At 31.4% G+C, this 26,771-nt stretch overlaps 1 protein-coding gene across 2 annotated transcripts in view; it reads left to right on the top strand.

Moving 5' to 3' along the window:
* The window catches only part of LOC124425224 (neurotrimin-like), a 154,603-nt gene extending 127,960 nt beyond the window's left edge, over window positions 1–26,643 (top strand). The window contains exons 4-11 of one of the 2 annotated variants that reach the window (XM_046965300.1): window positions 7,172–7,330; window positions 12,169–12,297; window positions 12,440–12,577; window positions 16,509–16,658; window positions 17,851–17,907; window positions 23,326–23,391; window positions 23,508–23,585; window positions 23,653–26,643. In XM_046965300.1, the coding sequence (XP_046821256.1) occupies window positions 7,172–7,330; window positions 12,169–12,297; window positions 12,440–12,577; window positions 16,509–16,658; window positions 17,851–17,907; window positions 23,326–23,391; window positions 23,508–23,585; window positions 23,653–23,795 (920 nt within the window). In that variant the 3' untranslated portion in view covers window positions 23,796–26,643. The remainder of the gene's footprint in view (window positions 1–7,171; window positions 7,331–12,168; window positions 12,298–12,439; window positions 12,578–16,508; window positions 16,659–17,850; window positions 17,908–23,325; window positions 23,392–23,507; window positions 23,586–23,652) is intronic. The other variant, XM_046965301.1, reaches the window with a different exon arrangement.
* The last annotated feature ends 128 nt before the right edge of the window (window positions 26,644–26,771 follow it).

Consider the following 26,771-nt stretch of genomic DNA (forward strand, 5'->3'; position numbering starts at 1 on the left):
ATCTACGAACGATATCTTATAAATTCTGATTGCGGAAGTATCAAAGAGAATTTTCGTTTTTGTGAAAACGAAGATTCTCTCCGTCTAGGAACTGCGAGGCGAGGTGAAAATCCTGGAAAATCTGGAGCTAGTCTCCGATAGCGCTGCGGTTACCGGGAGTCAAAATAGACGAGGTAGACCTAGATTGATGCGAGACGCATGGCTTGTGGGTGCAGGACATACGATTCGCCATGCGACCTCCCTTTCTGTCTCTCGTTCAATCAGGAGATGGAGAGCAGATAGTAAATGGAGAGATCACAGTGACGACCGTAGTTGAAGCAAATTCCTATTCTTATTGCCTTTACGAAGGAAATCCTTTCTTTTTCCACTTTCAGACAAATAAAAAAAAACGTCATTGATTAAACTTCGTTTTAACGTGAAACTAATCTGAAATATATTTTTTTCAAAGCATATAAAAAGTCGTAATATTATTATATGAGTTTATATAAACAAAAGACAGATAACTTTTCAACAAAGTTTTCTGACACAATTACAGATTGTAAAAGGAAAAGAAATGCGAAAAGAAAAGTATAAAATATTTCTTTATATCCTACACAGGATAACGTAACAATTTCATTGCAAATGATAAGAAATAAATTGCCTTTGTAATATTCCCGGACGATTGCATTTATTATCACGATGCATTTATCTAAATGTCAGAATATGTACTTTTTCTTTTTGTGGATGACATTTTTGTGTTATATTGGTGGACCAATGGCGAGTTTCTTTGCAAAGGCGAGCATCTGAAAGTCTAGAAGCACGCGTCATATGTTCCAAGCTAACTCATGACCTTTCTATTTTATATCAAACTATTATACAGCATAACATTGCCTTCGGTTCGCTACCCTGGACTAGTTCGACTCAACTCGAGATTGATAGCACTAAGAGATATAGCGAATGTAGAAACGTGAGAAACTCGCACGAACCTATAGTACAATGTATATATAATTCATATTATATGGAAGTTTCAACCAACATCGAGTATATATCTATAATTATATCTCGAATTTTGCTTTGATTCTTGATAACGAGTGGTGTTATTTATAATATTAAAAAAAAATAAAAAACAAAGAATTAATAGAAAGGACTCGATATAACTTTAAAATTTGCGAATAAAATTCATGAAAGAAAGGTAAAATATGTCGAACATTCGTAACACCAAGGAGAGTTCTGATATCTGTATAAAAGCAATTTGTTTCTTGACATTCGGTCTGATTTGTTAGACAACTAAAGTAACTCGAATAATCGAAACACTCCGTAGAATATAATTTAATCCCAAAGCGAGCAAAAGTTGAATGTCCAGTAGATCTTCGACAATGTCGTTCAGACAGTTCAGATCCAGGCTGTATCTCTAACAAGACAATAAAGCGAAAAATAAATCGTTCTGTTCTTCCACGGACATTTCTCACGCATGTCAACCGTAGATGTTGCTGTTCGCTCAATCATACCGCCATTAATTACAATCCTCTCCCTCGACTCTCAGTATCTTCTAAAAGTAAAATTCAATGGAAAAGAATCGTAGAAAATGAGAAAGCTAAGCGATAGGAGAATTCTGTCAAGCATAAAATGGAACATGGAAGCAGTGGATGCATTTACCGTACGCGTGTCTCCCTTCGTTCTAATTTCCGCGATGATCGAGACACGTGTCGTACGGCTTGCTGCACAATGCCGCTCGAGTTTTGCACATTATGACACAAACGTCGTAGCACGTGGCATTAAATTTTCGGAAGGGTGACTGGAGTGATGGTAGTGGTGGTAGCGGTGGTGGTCAGAAGCGGACGAGCTAGTAGGTGATTAATGATAGTCGCAAGGATGGCAGCCAGTCATGGGATGAATACTTCCAGCATGTAGCGTTTATTTCTCGCTATAGTAGTCTCTAGAACACTGACTAGATAGCAAGGAAGAAGGAGAATCAAGAGAAGAAAAAAGAGAGGAAGGGAATATAACGGTTAGTAAGTGTAAGCGTGTGTGGTAGGAGGAATGTATGTTTCTGTACCGTCAGAGTGAGTACGAGTGAGATACAGTGATAAGAGAAAAAGGAAAGAAAAAGTACTGGGTTTGACCCGCCAATTCAGCATCAGCCATACGGCTACTCAATCGCAAATCGAATTCCAGCCGTAGGGCGGAATAAAATCGACCTTCTGCAGATCCACCTCCATCCACATACATTTCTTGTTAGAAAGAGAAAGAGGGCAGGAGAGTTTACGGTGCACCTTCGGGCTGATTCACATTTAGGCGAACATGGTAAGACATTACTCGCGAGGGACACGTTTATTTGACGCTCGGAGAGTTGCTCTGACTTTAGGGTACCTGTGGATGCACTTTCGACTTTAATGGACATACCAGCGAAGCTCAAATAGAACAGTACTATCCACAAATATCATATCTTGCTTTGTAGAATATAATACATTTTTTGTTTCCGACTACCAACAATGACATCTCATTCTTTAATACCATAAATTCTATATGATCGGTTACGGGTGATGTTGTTGAAATGGATGGATTTAATTGTATCTAGTTAAATCTAGCCCGTAGAGAAATTTACGAGTGATCAATTATGTTTCGCTTATCTTCTGATGTTTATTCATATACTCCACACCCTCACTTTTCTTACGCTTATGCGTAACAAATCATTCGAGCTGATAATATTTTGAAAATTAAAATGAACAGATAGAATCTGTTTAACTGATCTGTTAAATGTTTATTTCTTTGAAACATGGCAATCTGTACTAGTATAGAATTCCAAAAATTCTAACATCTGCTTCATTGTTCTCTTCCAAGTTGAACTCTAACTGAGTCAATTGAGATATTTTTATCAACCAAATTGATTAAATATTTAATTAATTTTTATATAAAAACATAATGGAAAATCATTGGACCAAGACTATATATCACAAATATTTTCTTATTCATCTTTTATCAAAGCACGTTAATATCGATTCTTTTGTTAATAACGTTAATATCGATTCGGACTTTTCATCCTCAACATGATTGAGTGATCAGAGGGACTTACAAATTCACTTACTGCTTAAGAAGTTCTACGATGGCTCCAAAATACTCGTCTGCGATTTAGGTCAGAAATGAGGGTAGTTGATTCGTAGATAGTTGAAAATGAGGTAGGTTGACATCGAAATTGGTTGGAATCCTCTTCAATGATACACTGACTCTAATACCCACTAATTATTTATTAATAGATGGCCATTGAATTTACTTCGTGAAACTCTACTGTCTTATATAAATACATACAATTAGTACAACTGTTAAAAAGGAAAAAAACTTTGTGAACAAACATTGACTCTAACAATTGTATTGCACGTGGTCAATGCAAGTATACTTGTTATTTAAAACGCGAACGAACAAACACTGTTTCTACTTAACGATTTTTTGTTTTCCATTTTAGCGACACAAACACTCGATTTCTTGATTGCTTTACTAGCGATTATTTTATGTTGTTGCACAACGAGCATCTTCCCCCGAAGAAGAACGTTAATGAAAATATGAAACTATAAAAGAGTTTCTTATCACGACCGACACTAACTCTATTATATCATTATTTAAATATTAGTTTATTGTACTTTCGGTATATTATATCTTATTTAAATAATTATAAAAATCATCGAAATTATTAATTTTCTAATCTTATTCGATTGGAAAGAAAAAGCTTCGATGCTTACTCGTCGAAATGTAGAAGAAAACTGGATCGATAATGATCAAAGTCACTTTAGCGTTTATTTTTGTTGATATTATTGTACATACAGCTAATGACCCTGAGTTCAAAATATAATTCTATTGAAATATTAAATTAAAATCATTTTATTTTTAAAGCATCTTACGAGCTACGTAATGTTTAAATAAATAGATTATTTTTTAAAATATTAGTTCATTATATTCTGCGTACATAATATATTATTTATATATATATATATATATATATATATATATATATATATATATATATAATTAAAAAAAAAACGAAAGTATTAATTATTTAAATCTATTTGTATAAAAAGAGAGAATTACGAAAGAGTACTAAGGTCACCTTCAGTCGAATTCAACTCTGCGTACATTTTTGCTGATATTAATGAAGGCAAGGACACCGAGTTCGCGATTTACGCACTTTGAAATATTAAATTAAAATTATTTTATTTTGAACGTGTGTTACGAGCTGCGTAATATTTAAATAACTAGATTATTATTGAAATATTAGTTAATTATATTTTGTGTATATCATAGATTTTTCAAATGGATATAAAATGATTGGAATTATTATTTGTTTAAGCTGAGTTTGCGATTTATACATTTTGAAATATTAAATTAAATTTATTTTATTTTTAACGCCTTTTACGAGCTACATAATATATAAATAACTAAAGTATTGTTAAAATATTAGTTTATTATACTTTGTATTTATCATAGATTGTTGAAACAAATGCAAGGTGATCGCAAGTATTAATTATTTATTTTGTACAATTGTTAATTTAAATATTAATTTCATACGAATTAACAGTTTCGCAAAATCGATAAAAGAATCAATAAGAACCAAAATAATGTAAAATCGATATAAGGAAAAATAAAATAAAAGCAAATGTGAATACTACAAAATGGCAATACGATTATAAGAGAGATAAACGATAACGTGACGAAAATAAAAGAACTGCTGTACATTATCATATTAAGTCAGTTTAGATATACCTTTCCGTGAATGATCACGTGCTCAAATTATCGAAAACAGAATTTATTGAGAAATCGAGTGAAAAATCATAACGTAAGGTAATGCAAGGAATATACTAAAAATAGAAGATTGAGACCTTCATAAAATACTAACGACTAAATTGGCTATATTATAAGTTGTTTTTTCTTCTTTTGATATTATAAATCACCATCATATGACGTAGGATGTACCTACTTCTTTTATTACTTCTTTTATAGCAATAGCAATAATAATAGTAATAGTAATAATATAAAGTGGACTCCCACAGGGGAAACCACAAAAAAAATATCACTGGGAATTCTACCTCATAGATAGGATGGAAAAGAATTCATTTTTTAATTTTTGTAAAAATAATATATAATATTTACGCCAAACGAATAAATTAGTCGATTATGTTCGTTTACATTGGTACAATAAAAAGAAACTAACGATATCGTCTTGCTTTGAATCCACGATTCTTAAATTACAAATCTAGATGCTCGTTATTATGTAAAACGGTATACTACATGTGTATACATCGATCTTAAGTATTTTTAAAAATCGATTCTTAGAGAATGGATATAAAGTTGTTCGAATGGCTTTATAGTAAAGGATGTTAATCGTTTGTAAGATTAAAGGAAATGATTTTCGGAAGACGAAATTTCTGTTCATCGTTAAGACCAATCGCTTTCCTTATTACCGAGAAAATTGTTTGTACGAGAAAAAGAAAGAGAGAAAGAGAGTAAGAGAGAGAGAAAGAGAGAAAGAGAGAGAGAGAGAGAGAGAGAGAGAGAGAGAGAGAGAGAGAAAGAGAGAGAAAGCGGTTTGGGCTCGTCCTAAATTTACCGATCGTATCTCTATCATTTACGAGGCAGAGAGAAGAATAGAGAGAAGCGGCTTTCACGACCATAAGGGAAGTTTCTGTCCGTTGAGATCCGAGTAAAGTACGTTACGATTTCAGCTTCCGCCGGATATTCCGTCGCGGATGTGTCGTTTCGCGTTATCATTCTCTACTTTATTACGTGCACGAGACTCTCTCCTCATGTCAGGGTTCCTCCTTTTCCTCCTTCCTTCTCTCTCTTTCTCTCTCTCTTTCTCTCTCTCTCTCTCTCTCTCTCCCCCTCGCTCTGTATCCGTCTTTGTTTCCCTTTCGCTCTCCTTCCTTCTCTTTCTATTTCTCTGTCATATTGGTGTGTCTGTAAGTGAGCATCTATATGAACACAATCATGAATCCCGCCCCTGCGACCGTTCCGCCTCTGGTGCACGTACTGTTCGGTTCTGGGAAACCTGATTTATAGACGCATAGCTATATATCCCTAGCCACTTCGCTGGCGGCTCGTGTACTTTGGTAGGGTTATTGTTGCGTTAACTGTTATGAGGACCGGTTGGAACTTGCTCTTGTAACCACCGGATGAAGGTAGTGGACATTGCAGAAAGATAGAGAGAAAGAGAGAGAGAGAGAGAGAGAGAGAGAAATAGGAAAGAGAGAACTTATTGTTAAGAACTTGTCACTGTGGAAATATGTGAGTTCCATTTTCTAAGACACCAAGTTCTCTTCGTCTTGTTTTCATTTTCCTAATGCTATAATCAGTTTCTCTTGGAAACTTGTGCGCTTTTCTTATTTGAGATTGGAGATGCAATTAAGTTTGCGAGTATGTTGTTCTAAACTATTCTCATTCGATACGAGAAGTCAAAGGACGAAGTAGAATGATTATTAAACCACCATTATTAAATAGTTAGTAAAATGAAGAGATGAGTTAAAAAATAAATAATAGCGTTCAATATTCGTACTTCATAGAGCAATATGATAAATTCAGTCTCGTACTTAATCAAAAAGTACAAATGATTGTTTATTTTAAATAAAGGTATGAAACAGAAGAAACAAAGAATATTTATTACTAAAAGCTTAAATTGATTCGGGTCCTAAATTTCGCAACATACTTTGAAGTAGAAACTTCATTACTCTTACTTCAAAGCATCCTGGAAATAACTTGAACGTCGTTAATCAATGTAAAACAAGAGTCTGCAAGAGTCACAAAACAAAGAGAAAAGACATTAAGTATTATCGAAGGTATCAAGGAAAGGAATACTAGAATGATACTTTGTGGTCAAAAATAGAATTATAATGTAAACGACTTGCAAATATATTATATATCGTTTTTTTAATAGTATTTTGAAGATCAGCTATTAAAACACATCAAAAAGGCGATTTAAATTCATCGTTTAACAATATAATAATTTATTATACATATAAAGAATTATATAATTATTATCCCACTGAAGCTTTCAGAAATTCCTTTTATCTCGCGCTTCTATTTATGATTAAGAATACTTTCGCATATACTGTATGTGTTAATAATAAATTCGTAAAGATTTTTCTTTAATTGAAAATTTTATTGAAGAATAAATATTCTTATTGTGATGTAATCCTTTTATGTACAGTTCCGCCAGACATCTTGGACGACGAAACAAGTACGGACATGGTCGTACGAGAAGGAAGCGATGTAACCTTACGATGTTCAGCAACGGGTTCTCCTGCACCGAATATCACATGGCGTCGTGAAGACGGTCAGCAAATTCTCCTCGGAAATGGAGAAAAAGGTTAATTTATCGAGTTATTTCTTCGTAAACAAACGTAATTTGCTTCAACAATGTTAGAATAATGAATTTCTTGAATTACGATTATTGTATCTTTATAAAGTCGCATTTAAAGTAATACCAACTTTGAACGCTTATGAAACAAATATTTCTGAACCCTTATGTTATTTACTAATAAATAAAATGACATGAATCTTTCCATCCACGAGACGATAATAAAAATGATCGCTTAATATTTCATAAGTAAATTAATAAATAGATAATTAAAGTTTATTCTATTTATCTGACGAGATTAATCAAATATATAAGCAAGTATTGGATTTAAAAATTAAAAAAAAGAGAAAAGAAGATAAGAAAGATAAAAGAAATCTTGTTAATTATTGATCTCTTCTTAGGACTGACTTCCTGAGTTAAGGAGATATCGAAATAAAAGTGATTTGTAAAAAGGTACCTTTTTACAAAGCATTCTGTATCAAAGCAAAGAATCTTATAGTATAATAGAAACAATCGGTAATAGTTTTCTTTATTTTTCCATTCAACATTGCATTATTTCCAATTCAATGTGTACTATCCTATTTAAATCATATTTATTTTTAATATGATCAGACAATTCTCTCAAATACTTTCTAATAGAAGATACAATTTTGCTATCAATCTGAAATCATTCATCAAGATTGATGATTTTATTTTCATTAATCGCACTATCAATATTATCTTCTAAAGCTCAACAAATACTGATATATGAAGAAACTAATTAAACAATTCTATTGTAGCATGCAAATAAAAATAATTGGAAAAGCACTCTTTATATTATTTAGTGTACCATTTTAAATTGCAACATAAAAAAAAGCGTATTGATGAGATCAAATGGAAATCTATATGGCAGGCAGACATTCAAACGAAAAGCAGATAAAAGTTTAATTTGTTAAGTGCAATATCAAAAGAAATATAATTCTCTCTCGCTTTCGTCCTCTTTCTCCATCTTTCTCTTACATTCTCTGTCTGACTGTTTCTCTTTGAAGGGATAATCGTAGGATAGCTCAGTTCCATTCTTTCCATACTGTGGAAACCACATTCGTGTTTGTCTCAGATCATCGAGTCGAATAAAATAAAAATTATTATGTGCTGTAGTATTCCCATAATAAAGTTTAAGCGGTATTATATATAACAATAATATGTTAAAATATAAATACGCATAATATCGGTAACGGTAATGTCTCGATCGGCTGATCTCATTATTCAAGAAAAAATAACATAACATTGGTTCCGTCAATGATACATATGATATATAATAAATCACTTGCTAGCACGTTGATGATTGGATCGATATTTAAGAATGAAGAGTTTCTTCGAAATGACAGACATAAAAACACAGATTCGTTTTCAAGGAGAAACCGCGTATCGGTTCAAAATAAATATATTGGACCTTTATCATCAGTATTAAAAGGACTTCTCTTACAATCGTTTCAACTACTCTCTTAGAGACGTAGAAGCATCTGCCACTCAGATGGATATCTCCTATAAAATATTATTTTTACTGGTCCTATAATTATGGAAAATGCAAAGAGTAAGTACTGATTTGTTTGAATATACGATAAAAGATTTCTCACAATCTTACAGATAGGTTTACGAATTGCTATTGGTTTCTGTATATATATTTAATGTTAATTAGTAAATGGTCAAAGCTTAAATCTAGACATCTTTAAATCTTTAAAATTCAAAAAAGAAAAAAAGATATTTCAATATATCAGAAAGTTATTCTCTTGTTTTATTGCTACATTTAGTTCAATTTCAAGTAAATTATGCCCTACAATGAAGGACGAGTCAGTCTGTGAGAGAGGTCTAACTACACCTTTAACGATTTCTATGCATAAGTCATGCCACGAGCTTGTATCACTTGTACGAAATATAGTTCTACACTGTTCAAAATATAGAGCACGTGAAATACAAAACCTATTAACATATTTAGATTCAAAATAAGTTTGTAACATGTTAGCATTTAGATCACCAAGAACAATCGTTAATACAAGAATCTATTAAACTTGTTCAAAAAGCAAATAATATTGTTTATTTTAAAAGACTAAAATTAAAACAAGAGAGACGGAAGTATAATGATTTTATTTCAGTTACAAAATTTAGATATTCTTAAATATTACTTTAGCCAGTCCAAAAATACTTTATATAATTGATATTAAGACCTGAAATAAAAAATGTGCAAATTTAATCAGGTCTGAGAAATTGTAATAATGTGAACAAAAAAATTAAGATAGATGTACGAATGAATATAATTCAAGTGAATTCTAATAATATTTGAGTTTAAAATAAATAAACACGAGATTTTATGTCATATAAAAGGTTAAATCCATGTGTCTTATGAGAGAGATTGTTAAGATATTGCATCGAATAGTCAATTCATCTCTACAGTTATTTCATCAAGTGAGTTGAATCACTTCGCTGGATATCCATTATTAAGTCTAACATACATTGAACTTTCACGATATCAGATATATTATTGGTCCTGACATTCAAAGAATCATATAGAATATCATTCAATATAATCCATTTTTAAGTTATCTTAATCATTTAAAAATATCGGGATTATTTAATATGATTCAGGTCAACAAGGTTTCAGCTTATTTTATATAGTTGCTTTTTCTTTCAGAGAAATGTCGGTAGACAGACTTGTCACATATTTTTAAAATTAAATTCTTTATATTAGTATGTCCCTGGCAAAAAACACGTGATATAATACCGGAGCTACATTTCGATATCTATAAATATTAATCATTTATCTTTTTTAAATACTGCCAACTCATTGATCTTTTAAACTTTTCGAAATTTCCAATACATTCATTATTTTGTTCAATGTATTTTTGTATTTTCAATGAAATATTTAATTTATTATCTCTCATTTATTACATATAAGCGTTTCGTTTAATATTTAAATATTTATTTTATTGATCCTTAACTTTATAATTCATTAAATGGAATAAAGATAATCGGTTGCAAGAAGACATAATCTGATTTACTCTGCATCTCAGTCTTCAAATGTACAATTAACCTTAAATTATTGTATTAAATTTACACACACCTGTATAACATTAATGAAACATTTTATCTCGTAAAAAAATTATAAATTTACACCAGAACCAGAGACAAGATTTCTAATCGAAAGGTTTATCTTTTAGCAACACATAGGATGAAATATTGTTATTCATCTTTCATTCTAAAAATCTTTCAAAAACTCGTTAAATCGTTTTAGCTAATAATCACTCTATCGATTTGATTTTAATATTCTTCGACACTTCCCCCGCTTTTTTACATTTTCAATTATGATTTTAATTTATCAATGAATTATAATTAGAAAAACGGATTTACAATTTTAAATTTCGGATTTCCTGAAATTTATTTAGCGGGAACGTTGAACTCCAGGATCTCGTTCAAATTTGGTATTTTCATCCACGCGAAACTATTATATTAATAAAGAACGTGGACGACGATGATACGTTCGTTAAACAGTGGAAAGGAGAACAGAAAAGGGCCGGTAACCTTATTGCAGTTATATCAGTCCCGTAGAATTTCTCTCAAGAGAGTAAATATACCACGTTAGAGTAAGGGCAATGGGTTAGAGAAAGGTAATACGTTCGTAGAGACAGGAAGATCTTCTATATTTGCATTGAAATTGGCAAACACGAGAAGAGAAAGAGAGGGGGGAAGAGGAGAAGAATAGTGCGAGTGCGAGTTGGTTCTCACGTGCCCAGGATTCTGGTCTAAGCAACAATGAATAACCGGTAGTGCAATCTTAAGCCGTGGTTAACCATATCTGCGCTTACTTCATTACATCGTTAATCCGAAGAGTCGGCATTTTGAATTGATATCATTTCGAGACGTTTCGCATACCAAGTGGAAGTATTGAAAAGCGATTAGCCATTCAATGAAATCTGATATTTATTCACTTGAATGTAATGAAGATCAACGCAAATTCAGAAGAATATATTAATTTAAAAATCCAAAAAAAAGGACATCAAATTTGAGTACTTCGTACTTGATTAATTCATAAAATTATCAACATGTCCGAAATTTTTCCATACAATGTCCTAAAAATATTCATAACAAATTATGTATTTAGTTAAACAATATTATAACTTATACATCCATTTCGCAAATTATTTTTTTTTTTATTACGTTTCAATTTCTTAAAAAATTCACATCTTTTGAGATTAAATAATTATTTATAGATCGTTCGTAATATTTAAGATCGAATATTGGCATTTGTGTGGTCCTTATTATCGTAACAACCATTATTTGTCATCAAACATCGATCGACAGTCGGTGGGAAAGAGCATTGTTGCGAGCCCTGTTGTTGTCCCATAAGTAATCAGCATCTGTTAAAGCGAATACATAGGAACTGGTGCGGAGCTAACTCAACCGTCTTTCCTTAGATTCCGCATAGCTTTCATAAGCGTGTATTCAACAATATTTAGCTTGTTAGGAACGTGCAAATATTCCATCGGATTTAATTGTGGTTTACGCTTGGACGTAGACAGCCTCAACGTCCGAATAAGTAAACTAAATTTACCTTTGTATATCTGTATGGTAACATCAAAACTGTGTTATCGAAGTTAACGAGTCACTTTAAATTGGCTGTTTGAATCAGGAAGTCGGTACTATGAAAGAAAAAAGAAACAGTTTTCTTTCATTTTTCCTTTCTCAACCAGTTACCACATGAACAACAAAATATCCTCTGTTTCAACGAACTTCGATGATAAATGAAAAGGAATTGCGAGACTAAACGATTAATCGTCTCTGAGTTATAACGTTCAGTTCGATTTTTATTTCAGTGATGAACGTGGAAGGAGCGCACTTCAATATTACCAAGGTAAATCGACTACACATGGGCTCGTATCTCTGCATCGCGACCAATGGCGTACCACCGTCAGTCAGTAAAAGAATCATGCTGATCGTTCACTGTACGTAATTATTTTTTTTACAAATTTATTTTGAAATATTAATAACTGAAGAAATATTAATCTTAAAGCTAAATTACTTCTTTTATTGTAACGATATCATCGACTTCAATAAGTTTCATAGGATTTCTTTGATTCTTTTTAGTTCCACCAATGATTTCGGTACCAAATCAGTTAGTAGGTGCTCAAGAAGGGCAGTTAATGACGTTGGAATGTCTCTCCGAAGCTTATCCAAAATCTATCAATTACTGGACCAGAGAAAACGATGAGATCGTACCCCAAGGTAAATGAATCCTTTTCGTGTTTAATTACAGAAATAAAAGGTCCTTAGTTTCCGTTTTTGTATGTTGCAAAGATCCGTTGGTAGGAACACTCATTTTTAAATTGTGAAAAAATAATAAACATGCTTTATGTCGAACGTATAAACACTAGCGTATATAAGACAAGAGTAAACAACCTGATTCTGCTTTATGCTTCGTCCATAAAAAGCTACTATATTTTTCTATGTCAAATCTTTATTTTCTTTTTAAATTCAACGATTTTGTTGATTCGATTAATGATGTTTTACGAAAATCTATACATATATATATATATATTTTTTTTGAACGTGTTTATCGACCATATATAATTTTGTTAATAAAATCATAAAAAATTTCATAGACGATATTTCAATGCTTTGATCTCTTTTCGCAAAGAATTTTAACTTATTTATTATATTTTCATATCACTTCAGTTTATTGTATGTTCAAATGAAAATATTATGTATTTACATATGTACACATTACGTATGCTTACATTATTATAACGTATAGTAGATAATTTCTTAAAGTCGATCGATTATTTGCAAAGTAGATTAATTGAGATCTTAAATTGAAATCTTCATCTTAATAATCAATTCACTGTTTTCCACAAAATGTAAATTAATCGAGTGAAATTTACACAATGATTTTAAATTCTATTTTACAAAATTCATATCAAAGAGTATTTATATTTGAAGTGTAAGACTGTTTAATACCTTATCTGTATTATACAAATTATTAATTTATTATTTAAGACATATCTAATTAATATAGAATGAATATAAGTCCAAATAAAGAGCAGCGTTGGTTTGAAGTCATGAAGATATCAAGATATTTTACGTTCATCTAGAGTTCTTAATTCAAGTAGAATTTTGTTTGGTTGATTGTAATTAACTTTAATATACAGCGAGAGTTCACAGTTGGATGATTGTTATCATCTTTAGTAAAGTTAAATATTACATTTAAAGACATATTATTCCATATTATTCCGTTACAAATTGTAGTATAAATGTATTGACTATTGTAGTGGCTTAATTATCTCGACGTAGTATAGAACATTGCCTACTTAGTTCTATTCAGTCATAGCTACCTCATAATTAATTACGAAACAAGAATATTCTTTGATATATTAATTAGTTACAGAGTTACATTTATTGTTGTTTTTAATACACCTTACAACGATAAGAAAAAAATCGCAGAATTTCAAATTATATTGAAATCTTAGAAGATTTCCAATGCTCTACTCTAATAATTAATTCGTACGTGTTCTCCTTAATCTGCTAACTTCTCTAGATTTTATCTAAAAAGAGGATGTTAGGTATACGAATCATCAGTACATTTAAATAGACTAACTCCAACGAATCCGAATATTCTCTCTCTCTCTCTCTCTCTCTCTCTTTCTCTTTCTCTTTCTTTTTCTCTCTTTCACTTTCTCACAACAGGTTACTCGAACAGAATTAACCTTTGAATAATACATGTGAATCCAACAGGACGTTAAAGTTATAACGTCGTTTTATCTGGCATTTATGAGAAAGACCGAGGACACAAGTACGTATAGTCGATATATGAGAGCAGAAACGTTGTATCCTTTCTCTCCCCTCGCGCTTTTCCTTCCATAACGTTTATTACAACGCTATTGTAGATGATATTTGCATCTGTATTGAAACCAATAACGTCACGTACAATGCCAGATTTTGATCCGACAATCGTGTTAGCTCGCTGACTATACCTTTTCTAATCTTTTTATATCCTAATGGAAATATGTCGTTAGCGTTATTTTCAAAAAATTCTACCTACCTTCAAAGGGCAATTTATATGTATAAAATATTATTTAAATTAATCTAGTTATTGATCGTATCTAATTCTTCCTATTTTTTGTTTTTTTTTTGTTTTATTATGTTAGGATAATAGCAATCCGACAATTGCTCGTTTTATATTTTCTTAAAAAATTGGAATTTATCGAAAAATGTCTCAAGGTTTGATATTTTATTCTAAAACACGTGTTTGCACGATCGAGAGATATAGTTATGATGGAAGCTTTAACGTTACATTTCTCATACCTCACTATATTGTTTCGGAAATCGAATCGCTCGCTCGAGCGCACATTTAAATATAACAAATGTCGATACTTGAAAAATTCGAATCGAGCTATATATAGAAGAAAAGAGAAAAAAGGACGACACAACTTTCTATGTATAGAATTTTCCATTTTCTTTTAAACTAGGCGACCAATTGAAAAATTTGTATTTGTTTTTTCAGGAGTCACAGATTCGTTGTAACGTCAAGAGCTTCAGAGCGTGGCGGCTAGAATCATTCGCGACGGTAGCGAACTCGTTTCACTCGAATTGCTCGTTGATCCTACCTTTCACCTATATCGCTTTTGTTTCTTCGATCAATTTCCATTTATTTCTAATTGAAAGCATCGCCTATGAACTACAATATTTTCGTTTAAAACGAGAATGGGCAAAGTTTTCTATATTTTATTTTATTTTTTCAATAAAGAAGCTTTCACCAAGGCTTCACACTAATATGACTTAATCTAATCTAACCTAATTCATTTAATTTGACTTATAATTTATGAAAAATTTTTCGCTTAGCATTTTTTCTTCATTCTTGCCACATTTTCATTTATTTGAGAAAATCATTCTTTAAAAGTATATTATTCAACTTCGTACATAATTTCTCAGAGGACTGAGGACTTCGAAGGAAATCCTTTAATTGTTGACGTCGTTTAAAACTTTTTTTGAAAAATTTCTTTCGACATTCTCATCTCGCAACTAGATAGCAACTGCTCACGGACACGTTTCTATTATAGCAAGAAAATTCTAAAGGAGACGAAATTTCCAATCTTTACGAAGGACGACGGAAATGTCTCTGAATGGTGTCGATCTAAACAGAAATCACGTTAGCTTAGATGGCCGTGTACCGAATACTAAGTTTGATCGGGGTCTGTGAACAAGCTAAGGCATCTGCTAAACTGATTGAACTATTGTAACGTTCCTCTAACGGCTTCTGAAATTTCTCAAATGGTTTTCGTCCAATTCCAATCTCTCTATTATGTATGCATCCCTTTTTTCCCTCTTTCAAAATCGCACAATAGCTAAGAGATAACAACGAGAGAATAAAATTTCTTGCGAATTCAGAAGAAATATTATTTTTAATACACGAAGTATATGTAGTAGATTTAACAATAGTTTTGATTTAACATTATATTATTTCAAAAAGTCCGTTCAAATTTTTTCAAATAGATCATTTTTATTTTCAAATAGACCAAAAATGTTAAAAAAGAATGAAACTAGCGTGTTGATGCATGGGTGTAAGTATGAGAAAAAGAAGGAGAGAGAGAGAGAGAGAGAAGAAAGAGTAGAAAGAAAGAACTCTTTGTTCAAATATCAGTCCGAGTTTTATTGTCGTGCAACTTAAAATTTTATAAGAAAGGAAGAAAAAGAAAGAGTGAAAAAACTCTTGCATAAGATTTTTCATATATTATCATTACAAGAAGCCAATCTACATAACGTTATTTAAAAAATTTTTTTATTTCCATCATATATTCTTCTCTCGTTATCTTACATTTAAAAAAACGATCTCAATAAGTTAATCGTTTGTAATAAGAAAAATTATTTTAGTTAATATCACGCTTTGAAATAAGTCTGTTTAATACGTAATTATAATAATTCTGATTTGTAGACTAATAGATCGATTTAAAAGAAAATTCAATTCTTTAGATATAATCTTATAAAAGATAATTTTAAACGCGTAAATTGATATTTTCCGTAAGGTATGATAATATTATTTTTGGAAACAATTTTTAAATGTTTTAAAAGAAAATGTTATAGAACGGTAGCAGACATTAAGCGACAAGAACACGATGCATAATGTTGTAATTTTATTCAGATCTCGATATTTTTATTTCAGGAGGGAAGTACGAGCCCATTTTACTGGACAACAATTATAAGGTTCACATGAAGTTAACTATACACTCGGTGAACACTTCGGATTACGGTTCGTACAAGTGTGTTTCAAGAAATTCATTAGGTGACACCGATGGAAGTATCAATGTATATGGTAAGTAAAGGAAATTTCATAGAATTCTACATTAATTAGAAATGGATTCGTGAAAGTTTTATAAAGGAAAGAGAAATAAGAAAAGTACGTAACGTAAAAGAAAAAATATTAATTAGAAAGTCTAAATTAGAGGTAGACAACTGGCGGTCAGCGGGCCACATGTGATCCGCGCTCCTACTGTTCTGGTAAAGTGAGAAAAGACGATTATGAGCTTTACGACTTTTGTTTTTAAGCATAGAATGTTGTCTAGTAAATTTAAATAGTAGGAGAACGGACTGATTAATGATGAGGATTATGCGACCCGCTGTGAAGAAATAGTTGCCCATCTCTGGACTAGATTATTAAGAATAAAATTCATTGGAAATCGTAGAAATTTCTTTGAAAATCGCGTCGCAACAAACTGAGGATCTTCAAAAAGAGAAAAAAACAAATCAATATATTCTAAAGACATTGTTTCGTTCCAGTTACAAGAGGCGCGGATTCGAAATCTCAACTCCAAGTTGTTGTATACTTAGTTCAACGCGTAGTTTGAGATAGTTTCTCGCAAGTGGCAGGTGGAACTAGCCGGGTCTCGAAAAGAAGGGAAGAAATAAGCTCACATGGCGTCAAAGTGTACACCTTAGAAAATGTTTGCACTCATAAACTCAAAGATAACAAGGAGTTAGAGAACATATAAACTGGGCCGAGAGTTGAACCGTGTCTCGAGATGTAAACTGGGAATCTCTATAGTTTTATCATACATTTCATGTATATATGTAGGTGTAACTGCATACGTACGGTACACAGGATGGCCCATTTAAGTGAGAACACATGAAAATCTTTTGTTGTTTATCGATAAACGAGAAAAGTTCTTAAGGGAAAAATGATCCTACAAAAATTCTATTCCCATCACTACGTTTATCGCTTCAAACGTTGTTATATTATACTGAAAAAATATATTTTCGTAAATTCGCAAGTAAACGAAAGTTCAAGTGTTCACGTTTAAATATCTTACCCTGTATGCGTATCTATGTAGAAGGCATGAAGAATTTTTTCTTCTCACCGCTTATTGATTTTTAATTCGAACACACAATCGACAAAGCCTATTATTAAATATGAGCTGAAAATTTACATACGCACCTTTTCTTATATAGATAGGTACTTTTATACATTCTTACACTTTTTTAATTATCTCATTTCTTGGGCCTTCCAGCGATACCTTCCGGTTCTGGTTCCAATAGCAACACAGGCAATGATACAAAGTACAAAGGTAAAGTACTTTTTATCGTAGGTCGTAAATCTTTGAGTTCGTTGTTCTCTACGTTCTTTTACCCTGCTTCCTTCTTATTCTTTGTTCTATTCTCTATTTTTTCTTTTTCTTTTTTGGCTTTAACTTGGTTTTACCTTGGCCCGTTTTATTCACCCGTCCGCTCTCACACAACTTCTTTTTCTTCTCTTACACTCGTCGTACTTTGTTATCTCTTTTTCTGTCTTCTTTCCGTTCTTTCTCTCTCTTTCTCCCACTTTCCCTCTCTCTCTCTCTCTCTCTCTCTCTCTCTCTCTATCTATCTATCTATCTATTTCTCTCTCTCTCTCTCTCTCTATCTATCTATCTATCTATTTCTCTCTATCTTTCTCTCTCTCTCTCTCTCTCTCTCTCTCTCTCTCTCTCTTTCTCTCTTTCTCTCTTTTTATCTATCAATGTAGAGAATCACCAAATACACAAATACACGCACATTCATACACATCGACCGTCGATTCTACTATTTTCTAGAAGTACTGCAAAGTGATATCAATAGATAGGTACTTTATTAATGTTCAATATGCGAATCGAACATCGATCAGCGCGGATTTCTATCTCCCTTTCACTCTCTCTCTCTCTCCCTCTCTTTCTCTCTCTCTCTCTCTCTCTCTTTATCTTTTGCGTAGGTGTTTTATCTCTTGTCCTTTATTGCTAACGCTGTGCCGAGTGGTACTTCCCACGAATGATGCCACGTAACATGTGTTTGCGTTGAATCGACGGGTCGCTGCTTAATTAGATCAAGCACGTAGTTTGTGACTCCCTGATATACTTTCTCTTTCTCTCTTTTTTCCTATTTCCTGATTTTTTACTTCTTCCATCTATATTTTTCTTTTATTTCATAGTAAATAGAGTACCTATGTGAAAAGAAAAAATAAAATATTTTACGATGCGAATCATTAATAAGCTGAGTGCGTTTTAAGAAGAATACGCTATAATTTCCACATATTTCGAAAATTTTCGTTTCCTATATAAAATTTCATAATAATATTTTGAATAAAATACTTTTCATTGAAATTTTGTTTTATTTAGGAATTTTTGATCGTCGTCTAAGCTCGAGGTCTTTTAAACTCTGACTCTGGTGCTTCAAAGCATATCGTTTTTTCTCTCTATTTCTTTCTTTCTTTCTCGCTTTCTCGCTTTCTGAGTTAAAAGATGAATGAATAGTGAAGTCGAGTCATGTCGGAGGTTCGTAAGTCGACCTTCTCTCGTTTGCTCGATGGGCATTCGACCGAAGGCGGCACAAAAGTCGATGCTTCGCAGACACGCGTCCTAGAAAGTGGAAGAAATAGAAAAATAGAAACAGAGAAAAAGAGAGACTGTGTATGTATATATATATGTATGTATGTAAGGTAGAAAGCATGTGTGTGTGAGAGAAAAAGAGAGAAAGAGAGAGTAAGTCTATAGAGTTGTAGACTGTATAGTTGTAGCAATCGTAGTAGAGCCGAGATATCGCGAGATAGACGTTTAGAGAAACGACAGTCGAGAAAAGCTGTACGCTACGAATGAAACAGATTTTGGCCTCCAATCCTACATTTTCAATGCATCGTCGCGTATGTAGCTATGTAGGTATTTCCCATTAACGACATCCGAAAACAAACGAAATTCTTTCTTTCGTACAATTCAGAACTTGGTCGTAAAGATACGTATTGTAAATTTTCGAGAAAGTTTCTAGATTTGTATTTTGTGCCTTTTATTTTATGGTCCTTTTTTTTACGAATATAATTCATCAAATACGTAAAACGCATTATATTTTCATTTATTTTGATTTTGATTCTTTCTTCTCTATTATAATTTATCGATTAATAATAATTAATGACATGTAAATAAAAATAATTCATGATATGTTTTCGAGCTAGTTTAATATCGGCGTACTGATTATATCGTATTATTTCTTTTTTATGATAGTTTAATTCCGGAATAAAATTTTATGTATTAATTATATGTATCGTTAAAATGTCAATACAATTAGTATTTGTCGTCGAGGAAATATCAGACAGTTGTGAAATGAAAGATTAAAGGTTGTTATTGAAAATGTAATATTCAGATGTTTCTGATTATACATTTACAGAAATATTTATTTGTCGATTTAAATTACTTTTGTTAAATAATTCATACTACATTTTCTATCTTTATAGCTATAGAATATGTAATGTTATCGATGAATAACGTAATAAGTTGAATAAACATTCTTAATATAATTTTTTTTTTTAAATTGAAATATTCAGTGATACGTTTTAATCGACTCGTAGAACTATTTTGTAATTAAATTTGTTACAAATAATCACTAGATTATATTTGAAAACGAAATTAATAATAATCAACTAATTTTCATATATAGTTAATAACATATATCGATCGTAACATTTTAATTACATTGCTAAATCTCTGATTATATCATTAAATCGTGATCGCATTTCTTACGAAAACGAAAATTTTCCCTTTAGTTTTAGCTTTGACTTTCCTTCGATTTCGGAACCTCGTATCGTGAGTTCCTATTTATGCTGAATTGCAAAGCGAAAGCTTAGTTTAGTTAGAACTTCCTTTGCTAGTGAAATTTGGACTTCCAATGTTTATTTTTGTATCTTCTCGTTAGAAAGTTATATTGCACGATGGAGATCACTTTTAAATGTTATTATCGTCTCTCTTTCCACCCCTCTCTCTCTTTCTTTCTACCATCACGAGTGATGTAAAAATTCAAGTTATTTCTATAGTTTTTCATTATGTATTTTACATAGTTCGTTTGTACTTTTTTCCATTTTTTGATTTTCTACATATTCGCGTATAAGTGTTTTCATATTTCTCAAGCCCAAAATACATTTCGAAAGACAGAAAACGTTCGTTCTTTAAAATTTCGTTAAAAAGAATAAGAGTAATACACGTACAACTTATGAATAGCGTAAGGCACGAAAAATACACTGGTAGCAAACTGACATTTAATCTGTTACGTTCTTTGAGGTTCGTTGTCATCGTTACAACGAGCTCTACTTTTTTTCTCTTTTTTTTTTTTTAACCTTTATCTCTGCTTCCGTATATACACGCTTAGAAACTGAGAGAAAGAAATAGATCAATAAATGTATAATTACATTCCTTACCGGATATGAACCAATAAATATATTATAGAGTAAGTTCACTTCATATTAGGTTAATATTAACTTATTAACAATTTAAACCACGACAAGAACATATGATCCAAAAATATAATAGCTATTATAGACAGAGCATTACATGTTTAAATTGACTAAAATTAAGTCTTTTCAAAATGTGATCGTAAGAATTGATTAATTTAATTAAATTACATTATGTATAAACTGTGTAATGAATTACCAAAAGAGAGAGAAAGAGAAGGAAATAGAAAGAGACAGAGGGCTAGAAAGGTGGTAACGTTTATTTGTATTTGAATTCGATTATTTCTACGATATTTTTCTGCTGTTGTCTGTCCTAGCGGGTGCCATTTATATGCTAAATATGTCTGCGTTCGGGGCCACGAACGCAATGATTGCCTAAATTTATTATGACGTTGACACAAGGAAATATATTCCTATCCATAGTACACGATTTCCAATGAAATGACATGTTCAGAGTACAATGATGATATATAAACCAGTTAGAGTATTTTCGTTTATTTCATTTTTATCTTTCCTCATCGTTGATCAACTTTGTCACGAACGGTTTGTGATTCTTAGAAATATCTGTGTTTTATTTAATTTATGTAGGTATATACGCATGTATGTATGTATGTATGTATGTGTGTATGTATCTGCATATGTATGTATGTACTTTGTACATACATATAAATATATGTTTCTGATAATGGTCCGAGAAATATTCAAGAATGAAGAGAAAATGTTTCTTTCTCTCTCTACTTCTCTCTACTTCTCTCTCTCTCTCACTCTCTCTTTCTCTTTCTCTCTCTCTTTCTCTCTCTCTCTCTCTTTCTCTCTTTCTCTCTTTCTCTCTCTCTCTCTCTCTCTCTCTCTCTCTCTCTCTCTCTCTCTCTGTCTCTTTATCTTTTTCAACTGATCGTGAAAATCTTATAATATGACAAAATATTTGTGAATATTCTTTCACCGCATTATACGCTTCAGTTCTTCGTCGATCTCTTCCTACGAAGATCCGATGAAAAATCCAAGATTTATTACAGTGGATAGGTTCTCGCACTATCCTACTTTCCGTGTATGTACTCGAATCGACCGGAAATCGATATATGCAAAATATTTTGATGCTAACAGATTGGGAAGCGACGTTGTGTACGATGGAAGATTTATAGACCCGGTTTGTTGTTACGGGTCAATTTTATTCGACCCTATCCCTCGGAGAGAGTAGTTCGTTGAAAATATACGCATGAGGAATTCACAACAAATTTATTGTAATTTCTGAAAGTGCGGAAAGAACTCTGAAAGATCATCAGAAATATTTTTAATAATTTATAAATGACTTCATTTGTAATAAATGAAAAATAAATTTAAAATATATTTATCAAGTAACAAATAATCTTCGAAGTTGCATGAATGAGAGTGAAATTTAAATTAGCAATATTCGAGAATATTATTAATCGAATGTTTTATATATGTATAATATACGATAGTTTTGTTTAGTAAAGATATTCTCATTCATATTCTTACCTCATTGCACATATAAAAAATAAATATTTTATATACAAAACAAATGAGATGTGTTCTTAAATGAAGATAGAAAGAAAAGAAATATAAAAACAATTTGCTGAATCTACAAGTATTGTGTCAATAAAAATAACATCATTTTATAGTTCTATCATACCGAAGGAGAAAGACTTTAATTAGTTCAGTAGAATTTAATTAAGTGACGAGTACGCAACCAAGAAGCTGTGAAATTTAAGCTTTGAAGAGAGAGAAAGAGAGAGTACTCGTTTGGTTGGAAGAATCTTAGAGTTGGAAGAAAACAGTACCAATAATTGCACGAATCAAATGGAGGACAATATTACGTTCGTCAAAGTTTTCATTAAAATTTATTCGCGGAATTTAATTTTAGTCGTACTTTGTTCGGAAAATTAGCTTGTATAAATAAACGAATTTATAAATTACATTATGTATAAACTGAAACAGCTCTTCCGGCAAAAATTCCATTTGGTCCTCCAATGTACAGTGTTAAAATTTATTCGAATAACTTCTTATTTATTGGAATTTCTTTTAGACGGAAAAATTTCACAGTATCTATAAATTTGTGAAGAACTGGACATTGATAAAACGATAATTTATCGTTAATTTTTTTATCGCTATTATTCGATCGTATGAAAATTACATATTTCAACTATCCAGCACGACATGTAGTATTTTTCATAGTTACAGTAGTAATAACTAATTTGCCAAAGTAAACAATAAGTGGAGTATTCAATTGATTCGTTTGCAGGAAAACTGAGACAAAATTCTGGGAACAATATTCTCGAAGGAAATCAAGATATGTTAAAGGAACGAGGTACGTAAAAAAATATATATATCATATAAAAAAGGAAATTACTATATCTTGATAAGATGATGTAAAACATATGTCAAAATAATGATTGATATTAAAGAATAATTACATATTTTTAGATTTAAAACTTCGTAGCCGAAAGAAGAACAGCGATGGGACTGATGATTACGAAGATTCGAGTTCGACGACGAGGAAAAGTTCGGTACTTTTACTAGTAGTAACCATTATACTGACCTTGTGCCTCAACCATCGTCTACCATTTAGGACACTTCATCCTGCTTGAAAGTCATATTACGCTCCCGGTCAGCATATCGTCGTACTCCCATGGCGAATTCTTGCAAATCGTCACGGAACTTGGCGAATCCTCTTGTCAAAATTACCGCTCAGGGACTTTAATTCAAGATTAATGCTGACAACACACGTTCGCTTGTATTATAATGTATTAATCTATAAGAATGTGTAGGAGACAAGTAAAATGAAATAGTGGTCCATTTTCTTGGCGAGTTTCGAGAACAACTTGTTGTCTTACTTTATCGAGATCTCGCAAGTTTATTCGTTAGCGAAGCGACCGAAGGTTTTTCTCGAAGGTAGAATCCTTCCTTATAGCTACTCGACTGCCATCAGCCCGTGTTTTTCCGTGCTCGTCCTTTTTAAACAATCTTCTTTTTTTTCTTTCGAAATTTCAAGAGACGCTTCTCCAAAAAAAATACAATATATCGAAGGACGTGAGTTAATCGATAGTTTAAGAACGGAAGAATGTTTGATTAAGGAAGAATGTTATTGTCTTTCGGAAAAAAAATGCAAATTGATTATTTTAAAGTTTATTTTCGGCTACACACTGCAGGTTCCTTAAATAAAAGAATTTTTATTAAGTCGTATGAGTCTCTAACAATGTGACATACGAAAAATATTATGAATGATCAAATTAATAATTTAAAATGAAATTTCTATAAACGATTAAAGGAACCAAGGAAAGTAATCGGCTTTCCTAAGTGAAACACCTTAGAAGTAATCTATGATGTCTAATTAATCCAATTAATTAGTCTCACATTAGTCGAAAGGCTAATGTATACATGGTGACATCATCGTGAAATAAAAGAACGGTCAACTAAGATAATTTATTTGATATATGAAAAAAAAAATAGCGATAGAACTTCAACGAAAAGAAAGATCGTCGCATGACTTTGAAAAAGATATATTGTAAAGAGAGAACTATGGTACTGATCGAGGACGACGATACTCTATCGACTTGCCGTGTTGTTTTACACATGTACACGTAATAATTGATAGCAAAAAACGATAAGCGTGGAAAATACTGTGTATAGATTTATCTACTAATATACTAATTAGCCAATGTACACAAAACTCGGATTATAACAGTCAACGCTTCAAATCGCACTATGAAAACCTCCTACGAATTCCCAGATACGTAATTTTTAGTTCATCGAAAGAATGAGGCTGTTCATTAATAGATATTAAAGAAATATTGGAAGACTGTATGAGGGGATGATTTTTTAAAACAAATGTGCCCTTTTAATCATTTCGGTGATTGATGACCGACGCTTTGTTCGAACGATAAGTCATTAATTTAGGTTTTATCGTTTGTACGCGTACGGACACATACACACACAAACACCGACGCAAGTATTGTACATATTAGAATAAGTAAATATTGTCATAATCAATGCGAAAATGTGCGAATAATTTTAGGAAAATGAGAGGTTCTTTACAATGAGCCGTTCTTTACAATGAACTTTAACTTTGCTATTTGCTTTTATTTTCTTTATTAATTGATTCCTTTTCATATCTATATGTATGAAAATTGTTGAATAATTAAATTCGATCTATATCAGGAATTATATCACAATAACCATGTATGATGTATTCAAAGCAAAACGGCTCATTCCTATCGAATTGCTCGATGACGTGAAATTTTTAAACATTTTGTATATAGATAAAGTAGCACGAAATGCGTGTATATGTGCTTGCGTGAGAAAGAAAGTAGTAGGTGAAACAGATTATGTCTGAATTTCGTATCGATATCATTATAATCTTATAAATTAATTTAATTATCAAATAATATGTTTTTGTCACATAATAGAAACTTTAAAACGGTGTGCTTTAAAGAAAATCAAGATAACTTATTGAAATACAAAACTATCAGTGTTCGTTACGAAACATTTGATACTAAACGCACGATGGAAATGAAACCAATAAATTGGTCCCATATATGCGTACTCTCAAGAAGTTATTATAAGTTATAAATATTCGTATAATTTTATAGTATTGCGCGAATAATATTTGATGGATTTTACCTCGTAAGTCTTTATATTATCGGACAATAGTAGATGGAAAACAAAAAAAAAAAACAAAGATAATGTGTAAGGCGAAAATCATAAGTTACAATTATCAAATCTCTGGATGTAATTTGTTTAATTCAATTATACAATATAAGTTTCAATTATACGAATCATAAAGCCAAAAGCATTTTCCGGAGCAATACAATTATTCGTTTTTTTTGTCCGTGTATTCATGATGTAACGTGTTAGATCAGAAATTTCTTACTAATTAACAGATAAAATACATATCAATTATCTGTGTTCCTCATTAAAACTGACTTGTATAAAAATGAAGCCAGTGATAAGTGTTATTTTTATATAGGCAAGAAATCTTACTTGAGAAGATTACTTTTAGCGTCGATTCTTCATCATTTTAGCACTAACCAAATGCCACGTTTATTTGCTTCTTATCATCTAATCAAATGTATATGTAATGATATCTTTAGATTGTCGTAAAATCATAATGTAAAAAAAGCTAATGTTGCGAGTATCTATTTAACAATTAATGAATCAATTCGACAGATTTTCATATAATATCTTTATGACGAACATGCGAATGATTCCTCAATATTTGTTGATCGATAGCACTACTTATGACGAGTGGAACTATCGAACGATGTAACTGAAACAAAAATTCTATACAGAACACTACCTACTTTTGTATCATCAGCATTGTAGATAACATCGTATCGTGCAAGAATAGTGTGCGTAATATATTGTGATGAGTAAATGTAAAATTTGTAATAAAGCTGAATTGATACAAGTGCTTAAAAATAAAATACAAATAAGTACATGAGAGTTAAGAAGAATAAAACGAGTACATTTGAAAGAACATTGTTCTATATATGGATACTTGAGATGAATGCAATCTTATTACATTATTTCATTGATAAACCTTTCTTCTTAGAAAAATATTTACATCAGAGATGATGTGACAATTTAAAAAGGACAAATAAAAAATGGTTTCGGTTTTTCTTCGAAATTTTTGAATTCTACTTAGAAATATAATTACGATATATCAGGGAAATGATAAAATCGTAAAAA

Source organism: Vespa crabro, chromosome 6 (assembly GCF_910589235.1).
Source record: "Vespa crabro chromosome 6, iyVesCrab1.2, whole genome shotgun sequence".
Taxonomy (NCBI): domain Eukaryota; kingdom Metazoa; phylum Arthropoda; class Insecta; order Hymenoptera; family Vespidae; genus Vespa; species Vespa crabro.